Here is a 21989-nt window from a genome sequence, read left to right as displayed (position 1 = left end):
AAGTCGTAATAAAAAACACGGGTTTTCAAAAGGAGAGTGAATGCGGGCAACAAACTTGCACCCTAAGCACAGTAATTGCTGATAAAAATATGTCATTTGAAGGTAGACCGACAGTGCATAATGAGGTTTTAGTCCCAACACTCGTGTTTGGAAGTGAAATTCGGAGTTGGCAGAGGAAGGGCGAAAACAGGGTGAATTCGGTCGAAATACGAAATGAAATTAAACTAATGTACAGGAAATGAATGTATGACAGGGTTACAAATTATGAAATCAGGCGGAAGAGCAAATCTGCGATAGATGTAATTGATGAAATTAAGAAAAGGTCACTAAGATGGTCTGCTCATGTAGAAATAATGGATAACAAAAGAATGCTAAAACAGATATACATGGCGAGAATAAATGGTAACGTAGGATGTGAACGATCAAGATGTGGCATGATCGGATTAATCAAAATCTCAAGTCTGGTCATGTCAAAAGCAGACATATCCGAAGGACATGTATGATAAAAAGTATGCATGTGGAAGAAGCTAGGAATGTATGCTAGGATAGACGTGTGGGGTGGTCCATCATCCTCTCTGCATCCACCTACGGGGGAATGGGGTGATGGTAGTAGTAGTAGTAATATGGTTAAAAATAGTGGTAGCAAAACGTGAAAACGGAATTATGTAACAGATATTGAAGGGAACAAATTAAAGGAAGATGACAGGTTTGGTGAGTGAATCTGACATATTTTGCGATGTATTTTATAGAAAAAAAAATAACGACTGGTACTGATTATGTAAATGCATTGTTTCAGGTATTCTTAAAAAATATTAAAGAAAATAGTTACCAAAGAAAAAATATATGTATACCTATGCCATGTTAGATGGAGACTATCCTAACCAGAGGACGCTCCGTATTCATTTCCCAATCCACTAGTTTTATATAGATTCCCTGGTATTAAATATGCTAACTTATTCATGCAATAAATTTATTTTTTTAAAAAAATGTATATGCAGCCTAAAATATACAAATATAAGAGTTCTCATCATTCCCTGGGATTACCTGCGGTGCTATTCTGACCCGCTCTCGCGCCCGTAGAAAACACTTTTATCTCGTGTATTTACATACGAAATAACGCGTATTTACGTACTAAATACACGTTAACGAAGCGATCTCTTCGCTCGCACTTCCGTTCAGAATACCAGCCCTTATGATATATCTCCAACAGCAGCGTGTCAGCGTCTATTTGAATTATCGAAAAAAATATCTATCAGTCTTACGCTTCAAGCGCCAGTTTAGGGACGGTGAATATTACAGTGAAAAACCACATATTAGGTATCAGATCAATATTTCTCGTTGGCTTTGTTGGCGCCCGGACCTCTGGCATGGTAGGCAAACGCAGTAACCAATTCACCCCGAGGCGGACTAATCTCCGCTCAATTTCCTTTTTCGGGATTATCAGCTTAGACTAGTTACCGAGTTGAAAACAATCATTAAGTTTTCTGGTTCTATTTCATACCAGAATGAATATACCAGAGAAGTTTTGGGTAAATATAAAAATAAAAAAAACAAAGTAAATTTTAAGTGATTTGAATGTGAGTTTTGTTAACAGAGCAAAATTTGTTATGTTATGAGAGTATAATGCGTGTTGTGTTATGATATTATTTGTATATTGAGATATACTGTAAGGGTTGTGGGTGAAAAATCAAATAAGGAAATATAATTTATTTATTTATTTATTTTATTAGGTAAACAAACAGTATGTACACATATATTGCCAATTTCTTTGTATATTAGTGTAAGAAACTCATGCACACACCAAAAAAATTGTTTACACTTAATAAAATAATTTAAATTATGTTCAATATAATAAATGTATAAGAAACGAAATGAAAAAATATTTATATAATAATAATAATAAAGTTAAATGTCTGCTTCTCTCAAAATGTCTATAATTTTTGACCTAAATTTATATACATTGTCACAAAAAATATCAGCCTCGGTAAATATATTGTTATATATATTCATTTTCTAGGTATTTTAGATTGTTTAAAATAGTTTGTTGACGCGTTTTCAGAGTAAAACAAAAGATTTTGTCTTGTCGGTCTAGATGGCACATGGAATGGAAGTCTTTCTAGTAGGTTAGGAGAATCAATTTTATTATTTATTAATTTGAATAAAAATAACTGGTCCAACATTATTCTTCGATTTTTAAGAGAGTTTATTCCATGGTACTGCATACTTTCAGCATGATTAGAAAAGTTAATGTTTAACCGGTAGTCGACCTGCTTAAAAAAAATTTGTTGGACCCTTTCTAGTCTATTAATACTTACATTACAGTAAGGTAACCAAATAGGAGTACAGTAATCTACCTGGGGACGAACAAATGTTTTGTAGGGTTTTTCATATGTCTCTGCATGTTTAAAAGGTTTCGATACTCGCATAATAAGTCCGACCATTTTATATGTTTTTTTAGGACTGATTCAATATGAATATTAAATATTAGGTTCGTATCAATAATAACACCTAAGTCGCGAATTCGACTATCTGTTATAGAGATCGGGGTATTATTAAAAGAGTAAGGAAAGCTGATTGTTGTTTGTTTGCGTGAAATACAAAATGAATGATATTTACTCATATTTAATTCCAGTAAATTTTGATTACAATACTGAAAAAGTTTGTCGAGATCTTCTTGCATTTTTGCACAGTCAGTGTGGGATTTAATGCAGGCGTAAATTTTCATGTCATCAGCAAAGGATATGAATTTACAATATTTAAAGCATTTGTTTATGTCATAAGTATATGCGTTAAATAGTAGAGGGCCCAGGTGAGAACCCTGTGGTACACCAGAAGGTATAGTTACAAAGCCTTCAATAGTTACACTTTGTAACCTTTTTTCTAGGTATGATGTAAACCATTTGAGTAAATCCCGGTGAATACCTATGCACCGTAATTTATTAATTAAAGTTTGATGATTTAGCCTGTCAAATGCTTTGGAATAGTCGGTGTATATGACATCTGTCTGATTGTTACTACGCAAGTTTTGCATATCAAAATCTGTGAAAATTGTAAGATTTAATAAAACTGACCGTTGTTTTAGGAAACCGTGCTGTTGATTTGGAATATATTTCAAAATAAGGGGATATATGCGATCGCATTTTATTTTTTCAATTATATACGATCGACAAATTACAACAGGGATGACATTTTAGAGAAGGAAATATGGAAGACTAGGCATTTTATTCCTGTTGTAATTTGTTAATCTTAATAACTCCCTAGGGGGTGAAATCCAGTATTTTGTCTACAAACATTTGGACAAACTCAAAATATTGTAAAGAAATGTAACTTTTTTATTATGTAAAAAATAATCTACTTCATCACAGATTGGTTTGAGGTCACCACTGGAGTTCGCCAAGGTTGCGTCCTTGCATCGTTCCTTTTTATAATCCTTATGGACTTCAACCTTAGAAGGTCAATTCCAATAGATCGAGAAATATCAATTTCCCCCTCCCAAAAACTCTGCTACCTAAAGTATGCCGTCGGTGCGGTTATAATTGACGATTCAGTCAGGGGTCTTTAGGGCCCTGTAGATAAGCTAAATAAGTACTCCGCATGCATGGGTTTAAAAATCAATATTGCAAAAACCTATGTACTGTGTAATACTTCGTGCCTTTATGATCAAAATTCCCTGACTCTGTCAAGCCAAATCATCGGAAGGGTCAAGAGTTTCAAATATCTAGGAGTGTATGTTACAGAAAATGGAGGCTTTCAAAAATAACTGGGAGTGCGGTTAGGAGTAGCAAGCACCACATTCAACAGTATGAAGGCTGTCTGAAGATCGCATATTTACTTTAAATTTATTCAGTGAAAACCAAATGCCGCCTATATAACGCCTGCATATCACCTATTCTCCTCTACGGATGCGAGTCGGAGCACCTCACTAGGGCCAAAAACTGCGAAACTCTGAGTTTTGAAAATAGGTGTCTCAGAAGAATCTTGGGTGTGCGGTGGCTTGACTTTGTGAAGAATGGAGTAATAAAAGAACGGACGCAGAAAACTCCAGTGACAACTGTCGTCAAGCGGAGGCGATACGGTTGGCTAGGCCATATACTGCGGATGCCTCCTAACCATGCTTGCCTACTGTACAAGGCATCGGGTTCTAGACGTCCCAGGCGTCCATTGCTGACTGTTCGTCGGCAGTTTACGTCAGAACTTTGGAACGAGAACCCGATTTGGGAGGACGCAAATGAGTTGGCAGCCGATAAAGATGCATGGAGACTCTTTGTGGATATCATATGCTCCAATTAAGGAGCGGACATGGAATGGTAATGATGATGATGATGAAGGTTTTACCTCTAATCGCGATGGATCAAACTCATTCACTGCTTAAACAATGTGTGTACACGGTAAGTATTCATTTGCCTAAAATGAGTGTCTTTTCTATGTAATCAATAATAATTAAAAATTGCTTGAAATGGATGAGTTTATTTGCACATCCATAAATAAACCCTGGCCTCGTGGTGTAGTGATCAGCGCGTTTGCCTACCGGGCAAGGGGTGTCGTTCGATTTCCGATACGAAATATTTATTTAAAAACGGGTTTTTACAATATAATATTTCATGTTCCCTGAACTGGCACCTGAAGCGTAAGACTGATCATCTTACCTTAGAGTTACAAAAATGATCAAAATACGCTGCGGTTGGTGTACAGACACAGTGCCCTATGCGCCATTAGGTGCGGAAAGGGGAATGATAATGATGAAGAAATATAATTAGTTACGCCATGGCTTTTTAAGACAGCTCTAGACATTGGCCAATACGTTCACCAATACGCTGGTGCGCGTATTGGTGACAAAATCACTACACTGCCCACACGCTCGTGAGTCGCTCTGTGTCTCTCGATACGGGCCAATTTCTGGACGTGTTTAATATCTGGTGCGTACGTCAAAAACGCACAAAAAATAACTCTGGTGCCGAGATGGACATCGAAACTGTTGAAGCCTTGTATTTGCCTGTTGCATTTGATTTATTTAATTTAAATAACTTAACTTACAGAAAAAAAAAATTGTCCTAGCTTTAATTATCTTTCGTCTTCTTTTTCTTATTTAGCCTTATTCTCTCCGCTGCTGGATAAAAGCCTCTTCCAAACGTCTCCATTTCTTCCTATCACCCGCTTTAATCATCCATGTTTTACCGGCAATAGAGGCAATGTCGTCGGCCCATCTTTTCTGTGGCCTTCCAACACTTCTTTTGTTTGCCCATGGTCTCCACTTTATTACTCTGGGTGTCCACCTGCCATCATTTTGTGTCCTGCCCACTGCCATTTCAATTTCGCTGCACGATCCATGATATCCATTACTCCGGTTCGGCGCCAAAATTTCGATTAAAAATACAAACATCTACATTGCAACGTATAATTATCTTTAGTAGTATTTTATTTCAATTGCACCTGTATGTATTATAAGGAAATGTGTTTGCCATTATTTAATAGACTAAATAAGTATGTAAATAAATAATCAATATGCACTTTGGTGGACTAACTGTCAAAAGAAATATCTTCTAGCCAACAAAAAAACGGACTGGTGAAAACTTAATAAAATGAATGAACATATTTTCTAACTACGGTTATTATAAATAACTTATTTATTTATTTAAAGAAATAATAATCATCATCATTCCCTTTCCACACCTTATGGTGCATAGGGCACTGCATTTGTACACAAATCGTAGCGCATCTTGATAATTTTTGTGACATGAAGGCAAGATGATCAGTCTTACGCTTCAGATACCAGTCCAGGTAATATGAAATATTTTAGCATGAAAACACCATTTAAAATAACTAACCACGTCGGGAATCCAACCCGAGACCTCTTGCATGGTAGGCAAACGCGCTGACCGTTAATTACACCACGAGGCCGACAAAAAAGTTATAGAAAACAACAGCTTATTTAACTAAAAACTATGATATTTAAATTATTACTACACAATTAAATTAAAGAAATTAATTTAATTGTAATAAATGTTTAAGTAGTTTTCTTATTAAATTATTTATATAGCGCTCATAAGTGCGCACATTGAGATAAAGGGTTTTAGTTTTTTTTTCATAATTCATGTGTATTTTTATTAACGGTTTTCCCGGTAGTATAACTTGATAAATTAAAAAGCTTTTTCGTTGCTCGTATTCAGGCCGCCATCTCGCCACCCATAGAAAATAGACGAAAAATGACAAAAAAATGCGTGCACTCTTTTCAGCAGTTTGTGGTGTATTAACAACTACACCAGCGTGTGGGCGCTTTGACAATTCGTTCACCAAGCGCCTTTTGATCTATGTTGAAAAACCGGCAATATTTAGACCGGGCGGGAGCGCATGTACCAGTCTGTGTACCCGTCTGTGTACAAGCTCTGCCAGCCACTAATACTCCTCTCTACACGTTTCATCATCATCATCATCATCATAAGCTCGACAGCCTTTTGTGGACCTTGGCTGGATCCACGAGTCTCTTCCCTTTTTTCCTCTCTTCCAACATTGTCATATCTGCACTGATGCAGTACTGGTGGTTTAACTAGAGCTGGCGCGTTCGCAAAACTTACACAAACGCATTTAAAATCTACAGGATGTTGATTTGAAAAAGGTTATATTTCATTTTAATCAAATGTGCCATCTTTTTAAAAATCCGTTTTGGTTTATGAAATGCAATATATTAATTTATTTTTGCACAAGTACATTTATTATTTGTTGCACTATTTTGTGTTCATAATTTTTGACCAACTAAATAATAAAAAAGCTAGTTTTCTGCCGCCATTTTCGGCTGTTTTCTTTTTGGGAGGTGATACGTTATTAAATTAATTTACGAAATTTTCTTAACTGATCTGTTTTTTGCTCTTATCCAAATAGGGTTTTTTTTTTATTTTTCAACACAAAAGTTTTTAAATCAATATTCTGTACACTAAAAATCTGTTTGTGTAAGTGTTGCGAACGCGCCAACTTTAAATGATCGACCAGTACATACATAGCGTTTTGGGCCTTCCTGGTCTTTGTTGTCCTTGTGGCACAGAAAGACTTAGGATTTTTATGAGGTTTTCGTCTTCCGTTCTAATTATATGGCATCTACACGTTTGCCAATACGTATTTGCCATCGTACTGGTGAACGCATTGGCCAACGTGTACAATAATTGTCTTTACTAACAGGCAAAGGTGCAACGTCACAGACGAGGCGAATCGTCTATTTTGGCATTCAATACTACCTATACTATTTTTGAGGAACTAACTGTTACATTCTTATTTTAATTGCGTGAATATAATATATTTGTTTTGTCTGTGTGATTATGTGTGTATTTTTGTTTGTGAATGCAAGTGAGTGTCGGTTAATATGTATGTTTGTGAGTAAATTCTATAGCCGTGGAGTGTGAGATTGTAAAACGATCGTTAAACTATTTTTTTGAACGTGTATTTTACACGCAGACTAGTAGTGTGCAACAATTCCTAAATTATTATTCTGTTATATTCTTTCTGAGATATTCTGTTTCTCGGTCTAAAATATTTGAACAAATCAAGAACGATCGGACAATTTGGATTCATCATCAATCTAATTTCATTTCTATATCTTGTCATACGTTGCCTTCATTGACAAGCTCAGATTTAATGTTGTGATTTATCTAATCATGTCGAGTCTATTTCAACTATTCAGAGCAAATTCGAATGCATAACGTCTACATATTGTATTCATATTCTGTGAAAATACTCGTAAAACGCCGCCACCTATTGAATATTTTACAAAGCTCTGTCTGTGGCTAAAATCAAAGTTTCACTCGTAAGTCGTAAGTAATATAAATAGTGAAATTTTGCAAACACGTTTTTAGTAATTCAAGATTATCTAAAAAATCAAAACAAGTTGATTATAATAATTAATGCTTATGGATTCATTTTTTCATTCATAACACAGTGATAATATATAATTTATTAGTACATAATAAATACTTATTTCATGTTAGAATCATCATGAACAAAGATGACGTGTATGGAACGATGGCCATACAAATTTATTTTAATTAAAAAAGTATTTTATTTATTTATCATGTTACAGATTTTAACGCGGTGTTTTTTTGTTTATTTAGATTTTTTAAATCCCCGCCTTTATGTTTGAAAGTCACTTTATTCGTAGTTGCTCTACGAAATCTGTAGTTTACGAACCATCAAACGGGCTTTAGAGACTGGCGAACCAATGTTTTACTATAACGACAAGTGTGTGTGTGCAGAGTTTAGATTGTTGGCAAGGTTTGGAGCTCCTACTCCAGTTGAAGATGACAAAAAACACGATGTTGGTATTCCAAGGTGTATTTATTACATGGCGAATTAATTTACAGATTTTTTACGCAACACGGGAGTAATGGCGATGGTGAGTTGAACTGCTTGAACTTGGACTACATTCTGGAACTGGGTAACTACGCTGAGCTGACTTAGTTGGGTTGACTCTTCGGGCTCATTTTCTTGGGCTGACGGCGTTATCATGCTCTATGGTCTCTTTATAGGCCACGTTCCTTTGTTCTTTATGTCTTCACGGCGAGAATATACCAAGGCCTACTACATACAGGCCTAGGCGCGCGGTCGCAGAATTACGAAGTCAGTGCCGTCGTATTCTAGTATTCGGTACGCAATGTGCGGGTCGATTTTCACCGTATGAAAAAGTTTTACGACGCTGAAGATGTTTCAATTATTAAAATTGACACATTGTAAAAGGGTAAAGGTAAAGAAATAAATGAAAATATTTTATAAATAGCCATTCTTTATTTAACAAAACACAGTTAAGTATATACGTAATAATAATGGAAACACATAATTTACAGCAAAATTTAATTTTACTATCAAATCAAACAAAAATAGACAAATAATGTGTAACATTATCTAGGAAACAATCGTTTTTAATCAATTCCTTACATTAATTTATGTTGAAATTGAGACATTGGAAGCGCAATTTGAACTTGAACAGATGAAAAAAATAATCAGCAGATAATTTATAAAATTTAACTAAATAAAAAAAAAAACACATTTATCATTTTCAAAAACAAACACATATAGAAAGACAATTATTTAAATAGAATGTACAAATTTCAAAGCTAAATTTGTAAAATAACATTTTGTGGAGAAAAGAATTAAAGAATACACACATTTCTAATTCAATATATATAAATAGTTTAAGCATTACAAGATATCAGATGAAAAAATATTTTAGTAAGCATATTCATTGATAATTCACAATTGTAAAAACAGTGTACACAAATGAAGAATTGAAAATTATAAATGGTGCATTTTAAGAAAAATGTGTTGTCTTTTGGGTGCTGAGTCAACATTGTGTACTGTCAACAAGTGAAGAGTCAACATTTAAAAAACATTTTATAATAAAATTTTTAAAAAAACATGTTCATTCATAATTCACCAATAAACATTATGAAAATTATAAAAGCAGAATGAAAAATTGTTCAATACATATTGCATTGGAAGGAAAGTTTGTTGTTCTAGGGGCTTTTGGCTATAAAAGTGAAGAGTTGATATCCAAAGAACATTTCATAACAAACAATAAATTCATTTATATTCACAACCAAATACTAAGACAATTATATAGAATTCACAAAATTCAATATTGCTAATAATGTATTCGAACATCAAAGCATGATATTAAGTTTAACACAAGAAAGTTAAGAGAATTGATGGTATGTACTAGATAAGATATAACTAATTAAATTTTTGTACTTTCCTAGCTGATCCGGTACAACTTTTTACAGCAAGTTCATCATTTTTGTTTTTTGCTAAGTTACTTAAGAGGATTTTACAGGTTCTATGGCAAATGTTTTCTAATATTATTTGCAAAGATTTTTTACAAGTACATTGATTTAAAAAATCATCCTGAAGTAAAAAATAATCATTTAATTTGGAAACACATATCTTATTCAAAATGTAGAGTTGATTCTGGCCACTAATAAAAATATCAGGACAAGAATCCAAAATTTTTTGCAAACTAAACCATACCAATGCTGTGGCAACAACGGGACTCTCAGTCGGTAATATTAACTTTCCTCTATCTAATTCCAAAATCAACTCTTTGGGAACATTTTCAACTTCTACCTCCTTATCTAATGACTGAAGCCACGCTACACATATATCACATTTCTTTATTCTCAATTCTCTTCTAACATTATAGCCAGCAATATATGTAATAATTGGCATCAAATTCTCAGGAATATTACCTAAACAAAATTCAGAATATATTACATCATTATAAATATTTAAATCCACAGAGACATTATTCGTGGATGCAGTTACTTCAGGAAGAAGTGTCTTTAATGGAATATTATTTCCATTACATACTAATATAATGCTGCTTTTAAAGCGAAGTTTCCTTTCGCTTTCCAAGACTTGAATATAGCTAATGTAATAATTAGCTCCACTCATTTGCCTATAACACCCGAATCTTGCTTCCAGATCATCATTCTGGAACTTGCCCAGTAGGAGGTAATCTATTTTGTACATGGAGAACATATATGGAATTAATAATAAGAATGAATCTAAAGTGGTGATAAGATATTGAAATGTTTGCGCACTTAAAGAATTACTAACAGGAATTGCAACCCTCCAATTCTTTAACCATCTGGACATGTTTTGTAAGAAGTTTATGTTATCACAACTTTCTTCCCTCATGGGCTCCCTGTGCGGATCGTTAAAGCGCTTTCCTTCAAATGCGCTATGTACGTTGATAATTTTCCACCATCTACAAAATATATTTAAAAAAGTTAATGTACCCTCAGAGTCTAAAAAGGTTTCAGGATTTTTAAGCGCAACACACTTTAACCCTGCAATAGCTTTTTCATTAAAAACTTTTAATGCCAATGACACATTTTGTTTTTGAATACTGCTAGGATACAGTGCTTTGTATGATAACATGTGTCCAAATTTAACAAGTGACCTTTTCTCTAGTTCGTAGACTAAACGCAAATGTTGAAATTGAGCTTCCAACGTTCCGTTAAAATTATCAATATCAGGAAATTTCATTACACAATTATCACCTTTCTTACATATCCAATTGTTACGAACGCATTTGATTATATGAACAGGATCAAAAATAAAAAATAATGTTCTACTGTTATCTATCGGGTGAGGTACACTGGGGAGTAATATTTTATTCGGTTGGAACAATTCAAATGCCTTCCTATTTATGGCATTATTATCAGAAATTAAAGATATTATTTTAAAACCAATATCTTCAACCTCCTTTATAACATTAATTATCATCGACTTTAGTTGTTCGGCTGTCAAATTATTTACTGGCACTATACTAACGACATCTTTGTATTTTGACAAAATGCTCGATACCATAAATACTTGAGCAGTTTTGGCAATTTTTGATGGATCAGTATTACTGCTTCCATATAAATTACCCCCTTTAAAATTAAGTTGAGGACTTATATAAATTTCATCTAATTGTAAATTCACAAGAAGTTCTTCTTTTTTTAAGAATTGCTTTTTTGTTTTTAAATATTCTACACTACCCTTTACATCGTGATCAAATAAACTAAATTTTGCAATCAATTTCTTAATATTTCTAGGGTGTGGAATGCACAAATATTGACTATTGTATAACATGTGATACATGGCCGAAGAATGCACAAACATACTTGCTGCAAATATCAAAGTGTTCCCACTGTACCGGCGGAGATTTTTAAGGGTCGCGGCATAGTTTATTTGTTCTATAATGAACGTTATTCCCGGATCAGCATCCGGGAAGTGTCTTTGCAACATAATTAGGACATCATTTAAATCGACAGCAATGATGGCATGGTTATTGATAGAAGACTCTATAAAATTTATCAATTCACTCAAATCGTCTATATTTCTAATTAAATTAATGGTTTTTGGATGTCGACTCTTACTTACTAACTTATTATGTAAATATAAATGTACTTGCAAATCACTCATCACTTTAATAGCCCCTAAAACACAAGGCGCATCATTTGAATCCATTAAACATAAAACTTTGTGTAACACTGTCTCCGTCATAACCCATTCTGGTTTGATTTCATTTGACATCTTCCTGGAGGAAAAGTTTTTTTTTAGATCATCCAAAGATTTTATAGTCTTCGCTGCACTGTGCTTCTTAAAATCGTCGAGGCTATTTTTGAGAGCAGCCTCCATCCGGGATGCCTCCACATCGGCGAGTCTCCTGGACACTTGGGGGGCGGTAGACAGATACTTAGGAGCGTTTGGAAATATCGTAGGAACGGTTCCCTCAGAAAGCTTGGGAATTTTGCGAGCCATATCTATAACTTCCCCGCGTACTGTGCACTTATCGCTTCGTATGATTTTGGATTCGTCAAAATGTTTGATGCAAATATACGGATTTTTTATTCCAGATAAATCCGTTGGAATTCGACGAAGCCATTTTTTCCGTAGAGCATCATTTTTAGGAAGAGCAAATGTGGATACACTTCCACCTTGTGAGCGGTAGTTGGATTTACAGCCAATAACACTGCAACACCTTCCCATCTTGTGAATAACCTGTAATAAAACAACAATAAAATAAGGCATAGGAATTTTACAATGCTTAATTGGGTCTTACTTTGACAATCTAACATAAACAGTACATTTTTACTATAATAATTTAATATGTTACCCTGATTCGCGAGGCTTCTTGTAATTAATGGCTGAGATTACACCGTATCGATATAATACAGTGCATTATGCGCCACTAGGTAGGGATACAGATAACAAGCAGAAATTTAAATTAAAATCATCTCTCGTAGGCAAGCCATATTCAAGTGACAAATAACCTCAAATATGGAACATTGATGTTATTGAAAATATTAACTAACGTTATAAATAAAAGACGTGTATATGTACTTATGGGTAACATAAATACATTGGAAAATTAAATATAAACAAGAAGAAAGGGCTATATCGGTTACAAAGTATGAACGTTTCATTGAAATCTGTTGAATGTTTGAAACGTCAAATAAAATTCGAACTTATTTTAACATTAACTTCGCATTATAAATACAAAATTTACTTACCAATTTATTTTCCAAGTAAACTTCACTGTTTAAATCACACTAATAACTTTGTTTATTAAATATAAATGCGGTAAAACAACATAAAATATCAATAACAGTCAACAACAACAAACGACGCCATATGCAAACGGTCGCGCCAGAGATAATGTAGATCGTAGAACGCCGGCCGGTGCCGGTCCTACAGAACAGCACTTTCTCGAAGCACTGACTTGGTCACGTGACACTTAAAAATCCGTGGCGCGCCATGGCCTGTATGTAGTAGGCCTTGGAATATACTACATGACGTTATTATTATGTAAACGGACGTTTTATGTGCCTGAAAGAATGACTAGACAGGTGCCACCGTTTTGTAGCAACAATTCACGGACAGTGTATACTTGTAATGCCGTATTCAATAGACTTCATGAACTCGGCAATAGTTATTCCCACGTATCTGATATATTTAGTGTAGGGTATTGTTCCTATAGAACAAACCTTTTGAACTTTTTCAAAGATGGTGAAAGGTAATTATATTTATTTATTCATGCATTTCATAATACATACAGTTTTTTGTTTACTTTGCCCAGCTGTATGAAACAGTACTTATGATTTTCTTGTTGAATTACTGTATAACGTTTTATTATTTAAACTTTCTACTGAATATGATTTATAATTCTTAGGTTATTTTTTAAAATATAAATCTTGTAAAATTTTTAGATTTATTTTTTTTGATAAATCTTGGGTACAAGGAATTTTATGTTTTTTTTTTAATATTAAGCTAAATATGTTAGAATTATAAATGTTTGTAAAAGGCAAATTTGCCGTCTATGTTTATTAAATGAAAATAAAAAAATAACTGTTAGTCTTGCATAATTTAATGTATTGTATTCAATATGAAATGATGACTTGCTTCATCGGCCGTAACTCTATATTTTAGATGAAATCATCACACGTGGGTACGTCATTGACCAATTAGTATATATACTTTCGTCAATATTAATCTATTGTCATTCCTTTTTCCGTACATTTTAGAGAAACAAAAAGAACCTTTTTAAAGTAAGTTTTGAGTGGTACTAAACCTCGTCTTCATAGTTGTACCCGCGTTGCAACTTCGTAACTGACCTTAGTTTGATGGAGCACCAATTTGACTGATAGAATAAACTCCCAAAGGGCGAGATCCATTAACAGGCACCCGCTACGTTGGGAAACTCTGCCATATTTTGTGAAACTATATACAATCTACGAGAAATTGGTCGTATTACTATAAATTTTAATTGGTTTATTATTGATTTCTCGTACGTACAATGCAAAATGGTTAGCTCCGTCAGTTTCTAGCTAGTAATTTCTTCCAGCAAACCAATTTGCCCGGGTATCGGTGCATATAATAATCGTATTATTGGTTATTGAAGTTGACTGGCGGTTGTGACGAAGCTCTTGCGCTTACTTAATAAAACATCGGCTGTAGGTAGTCAGCGACGATGTGATGTAATTTTGTAATCTACTGCACTGGAAACAGCCCTTCATGTACCTGCTGTACTCGCGTCGTACAAAATACGTACGTCACAAAGGGATTAAAAAATAAATGCAATTAAAACTTCGCTAGACTTTTGAATTTTGTGATCGAAAATGCACACGAAATTGCCAAGCTTTAATTCCTGATATCGGTGGAACCAACTGTGTGTTTCATTATACTTTACAGCATAATCAGAGGTATGAAAGCATGGTAGGTATGCACGTTGCGCGTGTGCAGAAGTGTTTGTTTCATTCATATCAATATTTATATCATGAAGATTTACTCATATTTTGCACAGAATACCTAAAAGCAAATAATTTGTTTTAACTAAAAATAATTTTGAAAAACAATGCACTAGAAAAATGTGTTCTAAATTCATACTACTCATTTTCCTTATGTTTATTTTTTTGTTTATTTTACGACGTTTTTAATTATATTTTTAATATATTATGGGTGTTCTGTGAAAAAAACATTAAGTCCAATTCACTAGTTAACAGATATTTAAGGTTAAAAGTTTGTTAGGCATTAATAATTCATTTTATAACTACGAGTTATTGAGACAATTATAATCCTTCATTGATCTATCAACAATAACAAAGTTTTTATTTAAAAATATTGTTTCCTATTGCGTTTTCGCCAATACATAATAGACTAGTAACATACTATTTTACGTTCGTCAAATAATAAAGTCACCTTTTGTGACTTGTATATATATTTTTTAAATAATTATATTTCAATATTAAGTATTTTAAATGTTAGGTTAATAATAAATCAACAAACCGTAGAATTAGAAAATAATAATTTTGTTAATAAAAAATCTCTAAACTGGTTTAAGTAGAATCTCACCCACGTGATAAGGTATTAGCTCCTTTACTTCATAAAAGTCAACAGATGGAAGAATTGAGGAAATGCAGATGTTCAAACATAGGCAGAACGGCGAATGTAACACAGTGTGTAAAGCAGTGGAATCAGTGATTTATTTTATAAGTAATCTACAAAAAATGTTCATCAATTTGTTCCTACATTTATTAGTACATAATATGTAAGTAACATAATTATAAATGGTTTTTTTTCTGTGGTGCTGTAAAAATCAACTCATTAAACAATTATTAACTTCGCGAAATATACGTAGCTTTATTCTACACTATTTTAATGCAACACTTGTACAAAAATTATTTAAAATACCACAATGACATTCAGCAGATATTTCCGTTATGATAGAAATATCAACACTGAGCACTGGCCGATTCCTTTTAAAATTGATAATTCCAAAAACGGCCACTTCGAACGCCACATGTCTTATGTGATAAATAATAATATGTCAACGGTATTCTATCAAAGAAAAATAATCTTTAAGAAAAAATGATCAGAATACTAGTTTCTAAACTGAGACCAAATAATATTTGTAATCGCAAGCTCGTTTTAGTACTGAAAAAACGCGACTAGGTTGAAGATGTAAAAAGAATAAGCTAAGGCTAGTTTTATCATTCACTGCGAACGGGCTGGGCGCTGGGCGCTGGGCGCTGGGCGTACTTTATAGATGATTTTTTTGTAGGAAGATATAAACGGTGGTGGGGATTTATGGTAAATAATTGTTATTATGTTTGTAAAGTGACCACTTAAACCAGCCAAGGACAGGTCATAAGCCCTGTAAATGCCTAGACTTCCATATTCCCTTCTCAAAAATTTTCTGTTGCAACGAATCGATTGTATCATTTTAAATTATCTCGAAGCGTGTATGTTTCAACTTGACCCCAAATACCTACGTCTTATTTATAAATTTTGTTTGTTGAATAAAAATAAAAGAGTACATCGAAATTAAATTCATGAGTAAAAAAGTTTTGCGAGAGTTAAGTAAATGTCCCAGGCCAATTAAGGTGTTTCCAAAGTCGGAAATATTATCAAATGAAGTTTATTTAGGAATAAAAGGGTACAAAAAGGGAGAAAAGGGTAGAGATCAAAGTGGGCCATCACTGAACAGATTGAGTAAAATATAGATACACAATTAACTTACTTTTACAAGGTTCTAAAAAACGTATTCGAAAAATAAATATGCTTTGTTCGAAAAATTCTGTGGTCATAATCGAACCCTTATCCGCACCCGATTGTGCATAGGGCGCTGTTTTGTTAAATGAAATGCAGCGTATCTCAACAATTTGATACAGAAAGGTAGAGTGATAAGTCTTACGCTTCAGGTGCCAGTCCGGGGATGATGGGAAGATAAAGACGTCATACTTTCACCCTAACGGTATAGTTGAAGATAAACTCCCTGTAGCAATTACAAAGATATACTACCGAGCCCCCGCCTTTAAATTTGGGTAGGTACATCGATATGAAACAAGGGGAAGCGTACGTCACGGTACACATATCTACGCTCTTAAATGACATAGGGTCAGTATGACGTCATAGTTAAAAATAAAGGTCTCCCGACCGACTACAAAGATATACTTCCGATACCCCCCACCATCAAATTTTGATGTAAGTACATCGGTTGTACTAACATCAAAACGTTTATCTACGCATTAAAAGTATCAAAAATTTTGTTCCACAGAGCGATTTTTCCTTTAATTATAATTTTTCAAAAAATTTAATCGTTTTGAGTTTGGCACTTTTTTTCTCAAAAGCGTATTAAAAATATAATAGAGAAATAAGTCAATTTTGAAGTCGAATTAAATTCGGTCATAACTGTCAGTTTAATAAAACGAACGCCTAGATGCGAAAATAATGTTGCTACGTTCTGTTCTATTAACACAAAAGAGTACCGAGGCGTTAAAAAGTTACCACTGTAAAAAAATAATTTAGTCATTGTATTTTTTCCATCTCTTTTACTATATTTCTGAGAGAACGTATTGGGACTCGGCTTTTATCACTCACTACTACATCAGTAGATAAATGCAAACGATATTTAAGCATATCGTTTTGGCAATAGTCATATAAAAATCAAATTTAAGCAAGCTTTTTTTGCTTGAATTGGGAAGCCTATTTAAAATATAAATGAGATTTATTTAAAATGTCAATGAAGTAAGGAACGTGGACTAATTTTTGCGGTCATTAATTGGTTCGTTTCGATCATATGATGTCGAGATGACAAGTAGGAAGAACATACCGAGGAAGATACAGATAGTACAGAAGTTAAGTATACCATCTCGATATATGCAGATGAAGATAGCGTTCATCATCGAGGCACAGGGATAGTGAAATATTTCAGTATAAAACCACATTTAAAAACAAATCTTAATCTGAACTCTCTTAGGAATTGAGCATTGTAGGTAAACGTGCCAATAATTACACTACAAGGTGGACGGTTCTCCACTTGAATTTCTTTTTTAGGATTTTTACCTGAGCAGCCTTTGAGTCGAAACACTTGTCCAGGATTCGGTTTTTATTTCATACACAAAACTGTACGCATCATTTGCCCGGATGCAGAAATTCTCTATTATTTTACCATAAATAATAACGTTAAATCAAAATGTTTGTGGGCAGTTTATGTTTTTACATTTACATTTACATTTTTGTGCACCACAACAGGCCAGGAGGCCTAATTACAGTGGTGAATTACATCACAGAGCACCCAGGCTTGAGAACAATCACATTTTTAATTTTTTTGTGTTCTCATCGGGAATCGAACCCGGAACCTTCCGTGCGTTAGTCAAGAATCTTGACCACTACACCACGGAGGCCGCCTGTTAGAACTACGGATCGCGAACCTTAATTAGGAAGACGCACAGGACCTGGCAGCCAATAGAGATGGATGAAGGCCCTTCGTGGACAATATATACTCCAACTAAGGAGCGAACATGGAATGATGAAGATAGTTGATTAAAACTAATGTTGAATTATACACATTTTTCTAAATTACCTAATCTATAGGTATTTGTGTTGAAAATATTCCAAAAAGAGACTAGACTTTTTCGGGTTCGTAGGGTAGTGGTTAGCACGTTTTCCCACCTTGCTAAACAGGTGTTTTAGAAGAATACGATCAATTGTGTGAGGAATTGACAAATAAGTCGCCGGACGCAGAAATCTTTAATGCAAATTCGAACGCGGATACCATGTTAACATAAATAAAGTATTTTTATAGGGTAACCATTTCAAAATGAATGAATTTTTCAGAAAAATCAGAATAATAAAATAAAAGTAATAAGTGATAGATTCTGAAAAATAAATCGGTAGATTCATAATCCTTCACCCAAATGCCATGAACAGGGGGTGGACGGAGGGGGGGGGGGGGAATAGAATACATTGCGGCATTTTTTTCCGGTAGGTACTTGAAAATTTTAGATGACTCAATTCAAAGAGGCTGTCTCAGAACAATTTCGCCGGCCGCTCGCTTGACTTACCTTAAAATGCCCGTCAAATGCGCAAACGCTTGTCATATGGTAACCATATATGTATGTGAATTTGATAGCTTGATAATCTGAAAACAGTTGCGCGCAAGATTGTAGCTCTAAGAATGCTAAATTTTAAAATCTTAAAAATTCGGATACAACATCTTCAAAGTAAGGTAGCGATATTATACATACGAGTATATTCGCATATTTAAAGGGAATCTAATCTGTTCACAAGATTATTGTTCGACGATTTCAATAATAAATTGGATCACTATCAATCCAAAATATTATTTATACTTTGAAATATAAGTTGAAATATATGGAGGAGCTTCAAATATTAATTAAATTATGAAATCTTTCTTAAAAGTAATTTCCTAGTAATTTTAATCACTTATTATTTCCTTTTATTTTTAATGAGGTCAATTTTTAAATATTTCGAATCATTATTTCTTTGAAATTATATTTTTTAAATTTTCGTAAGAGGCATTCCCGCGTAATTTAAATTACTGAGTTTAATATATTTTGTTTGTCAGCCTCGTGGTGTAATGGTCAGCGCGTTTGTCTACCAAGATGTCTCGGTTTGGATTCCCGATATGGTTGATATTGATTTTAAAGGATGCTTATACACTTGAATATTTCATAGTTCTTGAACTGGTTCCTGAAGCGTAAGACTGATCATTTTACATTCATGTAACAAAAATGATCAAAATACGCTGCAATCAGTGTACCAATACAGTGCCCTATGCATCATTAGGTGCCGAAAGGCAATAATGATGATAAATGATGAATATATCATGTAGGTATGGTTTGCGTTAAGGCCAATTACCCGTCACACACGCTCTCACCCACCCTTAAACATCCCAGCACACACCCTTACGTGTCCGAGCCAAGTTTACTGCAGCACCTTTACAATACTTATTACAGGAGGTTGTTTTCTTTACGTTTGTTCAAATCAAACCGCCTACTCTTCTCAAGCGGGTAAAATAAAAACGGTGAATTCCACTGGTATGATATTTTATAAGGGGCCTGAATTCGCATACATATATACAATAAGGTAGTTTGAATTGAAACTGTTATTTTAAAACAGCTTTTCTTAAAAAAACTGCTAAAACGGTTTTGTAAAAAAAAAACTGTGAGTAAAAAAAATAAAATTGTTTTTTTTTTTCACTGTTGTTTCAGAAACTATTTTTTAATTAAAAAAAAAAACACTGAAAACAGTTTACACTGCAGTGTCGAAACTATCGTAGGCAGCCCTCCCCTTGCCTCATGAAAACGAAAAAATGTGAAACTGTTTCGGCAGTTGCTTGTACTATATTTTCGACCCACGCTTCTCTATACAGTTATTAAGAACCAGCTTTACGAAAACTTTTAATTCAAGAAACGCAACTGTTACTGCAACTTTTTTTAAATAACTGAAATATCCATTTCTAATATACACCGGCATTACGCAAAAGTTCATAAGTTGAAATTTTTCTTCGACTGAGTACGGATTGAGGTTCTAGATCGATAACGAACCTTTTTGAGAAGTGGGTCAAATTTTGTTCTTTCTTTTTTTAAGCACTGGCTCATGTTGGTTGCAACGTGTGGGTCAATTAAAAAGTCTGCGTGGGTCAGTGTCTGACCCTCGAGTCTAGGTTTGGCATCACTGTCTAGACATCAAATATCTTGTATTTTTTATATGTATTTACAATTGTATATTTAAAAATATGATCCAAAACATTGCGTCAAAAAGTACAGAAGTAGGCCTAACAATAAACAAATCAAAGACCAAGACAATGACTAACGGCTTAGAAACGCCCATCATAGTCTACAGATTAACAATCACGCAACTCCCCTGTAGGGATAGGCAGAGAAGATGGACCCCCTCACAGGTCTATCCTGGGATACATGCCCTTCGATTCTGTCTGCTTTTGACATGACCAGACTTAAGATTTTGGTTTATCTGATCATTCCACTTCTTCGTTGGTCGTCCTCATTGCCATCGTTTATTTTTGCCAAAAATACCCATATCCGTTTTATCATTCATTCATTCTACATGACCAAACCGTCTCAAAGACCCTTTCTTAATATTAAAAATCATACCTGTCTCAGATTTGCACACTCACCTGATTTCATAATTCAAAACCAATTCATACATATATTGATTACCCACACATTGCCAAGAGATCGTGCGTGTACGTGCGTGCGTCCCCCATCACTGTCAATAACCGGTTGAATCTGTTTCACACTAACACCAGCCATAAAACAGCGTCTCTATGAAGATAGAAAAGAAGCCTTGTTATGAGTTCTATCTTCGTGCTCTCTTATACAAATTTATCGCTGTATTGCCGTCACATCTCACACGTGACAAGGATAAATATTTTTTTATTAAAATCTAGCAGAGTTATACAAATTTTACTTTCCAAATACAGTGTGAAATTGTCCATTTGAAGATTACAAAAAATACAACTTCATCATTTGAACAAATAAGAGAGATATATCAAGTATTGTATCGTATGTACACTAGTGTGACATCACAGCCACACAAGAGCTAAATAGAAAGAGATGGGGGAGGCCTATGCGGCTCCAGGGCCACGATTACAATAGAAAGTTAACAGAATTATCTTCGGCTATCTATAAATAAAAACCGATATTTGTGTACAAAAATAAGTATATTTGCATGAACATTTAAACTATCTTCGTCAGTATCTATTGAACATGTTTAGAAGAAAAAAATGTAGTCATATTTTGCTTTTCATACAGAAAACGTAATTTTACTTTATAGATAAAATTGAAGATAAATATTAACTGCCCATTGTAATCGGGGCCCAGACTGTACTGACGAAACAGAAAAATAACAAAAACTTTTCCAAAACACGCGATCATTTATCACCGCTAACAGATTATAAATATTTTTTAATTTTTTCATAAATACGTTTGTAAATATATAAATAGTTATCACTTTAATTTTGATCGTTTACATAGATATTTTTTTTTCAAATCTGCATTTTATTCGTGTATACATGTATAAGGTATATAAGATGGGTTTTATATTAACTTTTTTTTTTCAAAAATTTATTTCAAACTCAAATCAACAATGTCCATTTTTTTGCAGACAGTAAAGTGACTACTTGAACCAGCCAATGA

At 33.8% G+C, this 21989-nt stretch overlaps 2 protein-coding genes across 2 annotated transcripts in view; both read right to left on the bottom strand.

Moving 5' to 3' along the window:
• LOC148279901 (protein SCAI) overlaps positions 1-21989 on the bottom strand; it is an 84012-nt gene that overhangs the window by 37724 nt on the left and 24299 nt on the right. The gene's annotated exons all lie outside the window — the stretch shown is intronic.
• Positions 8747-12516, bottom strand: LOC148279902 (uncharacterized). The gene has a single exon (XM_088229229.1). The coding sequence runs from the start codon at positions 12514-12516 to the stop codon at positions 9712-9714; it is 2805 nt and encodes a 934-aa protein (XP_088085355.1). The 3' UTR covers positions 8747-9711.

Source organism: Micrasema longulum, unplaced genomic scaffold, assembly GCF_059751315.1.
Source record: "Micrasema longulum isolate JH-2025_06_02 unplaced genomic scaffold, ASM5975131v1 h1tg000647l, whole genome shotgun sequence".
Lineage (NCBI taxonomy): Eukaryota > Metazoa > Arthropoda > Insecta > Trichoptera > Brachycentridae > Micrasema > Micrasema longulum.
The sequence above is the reverse complement of the archived record's forward strand: the minus strand, read 5'-3'. Positions and strand labels throughout refer to the sequence as shown.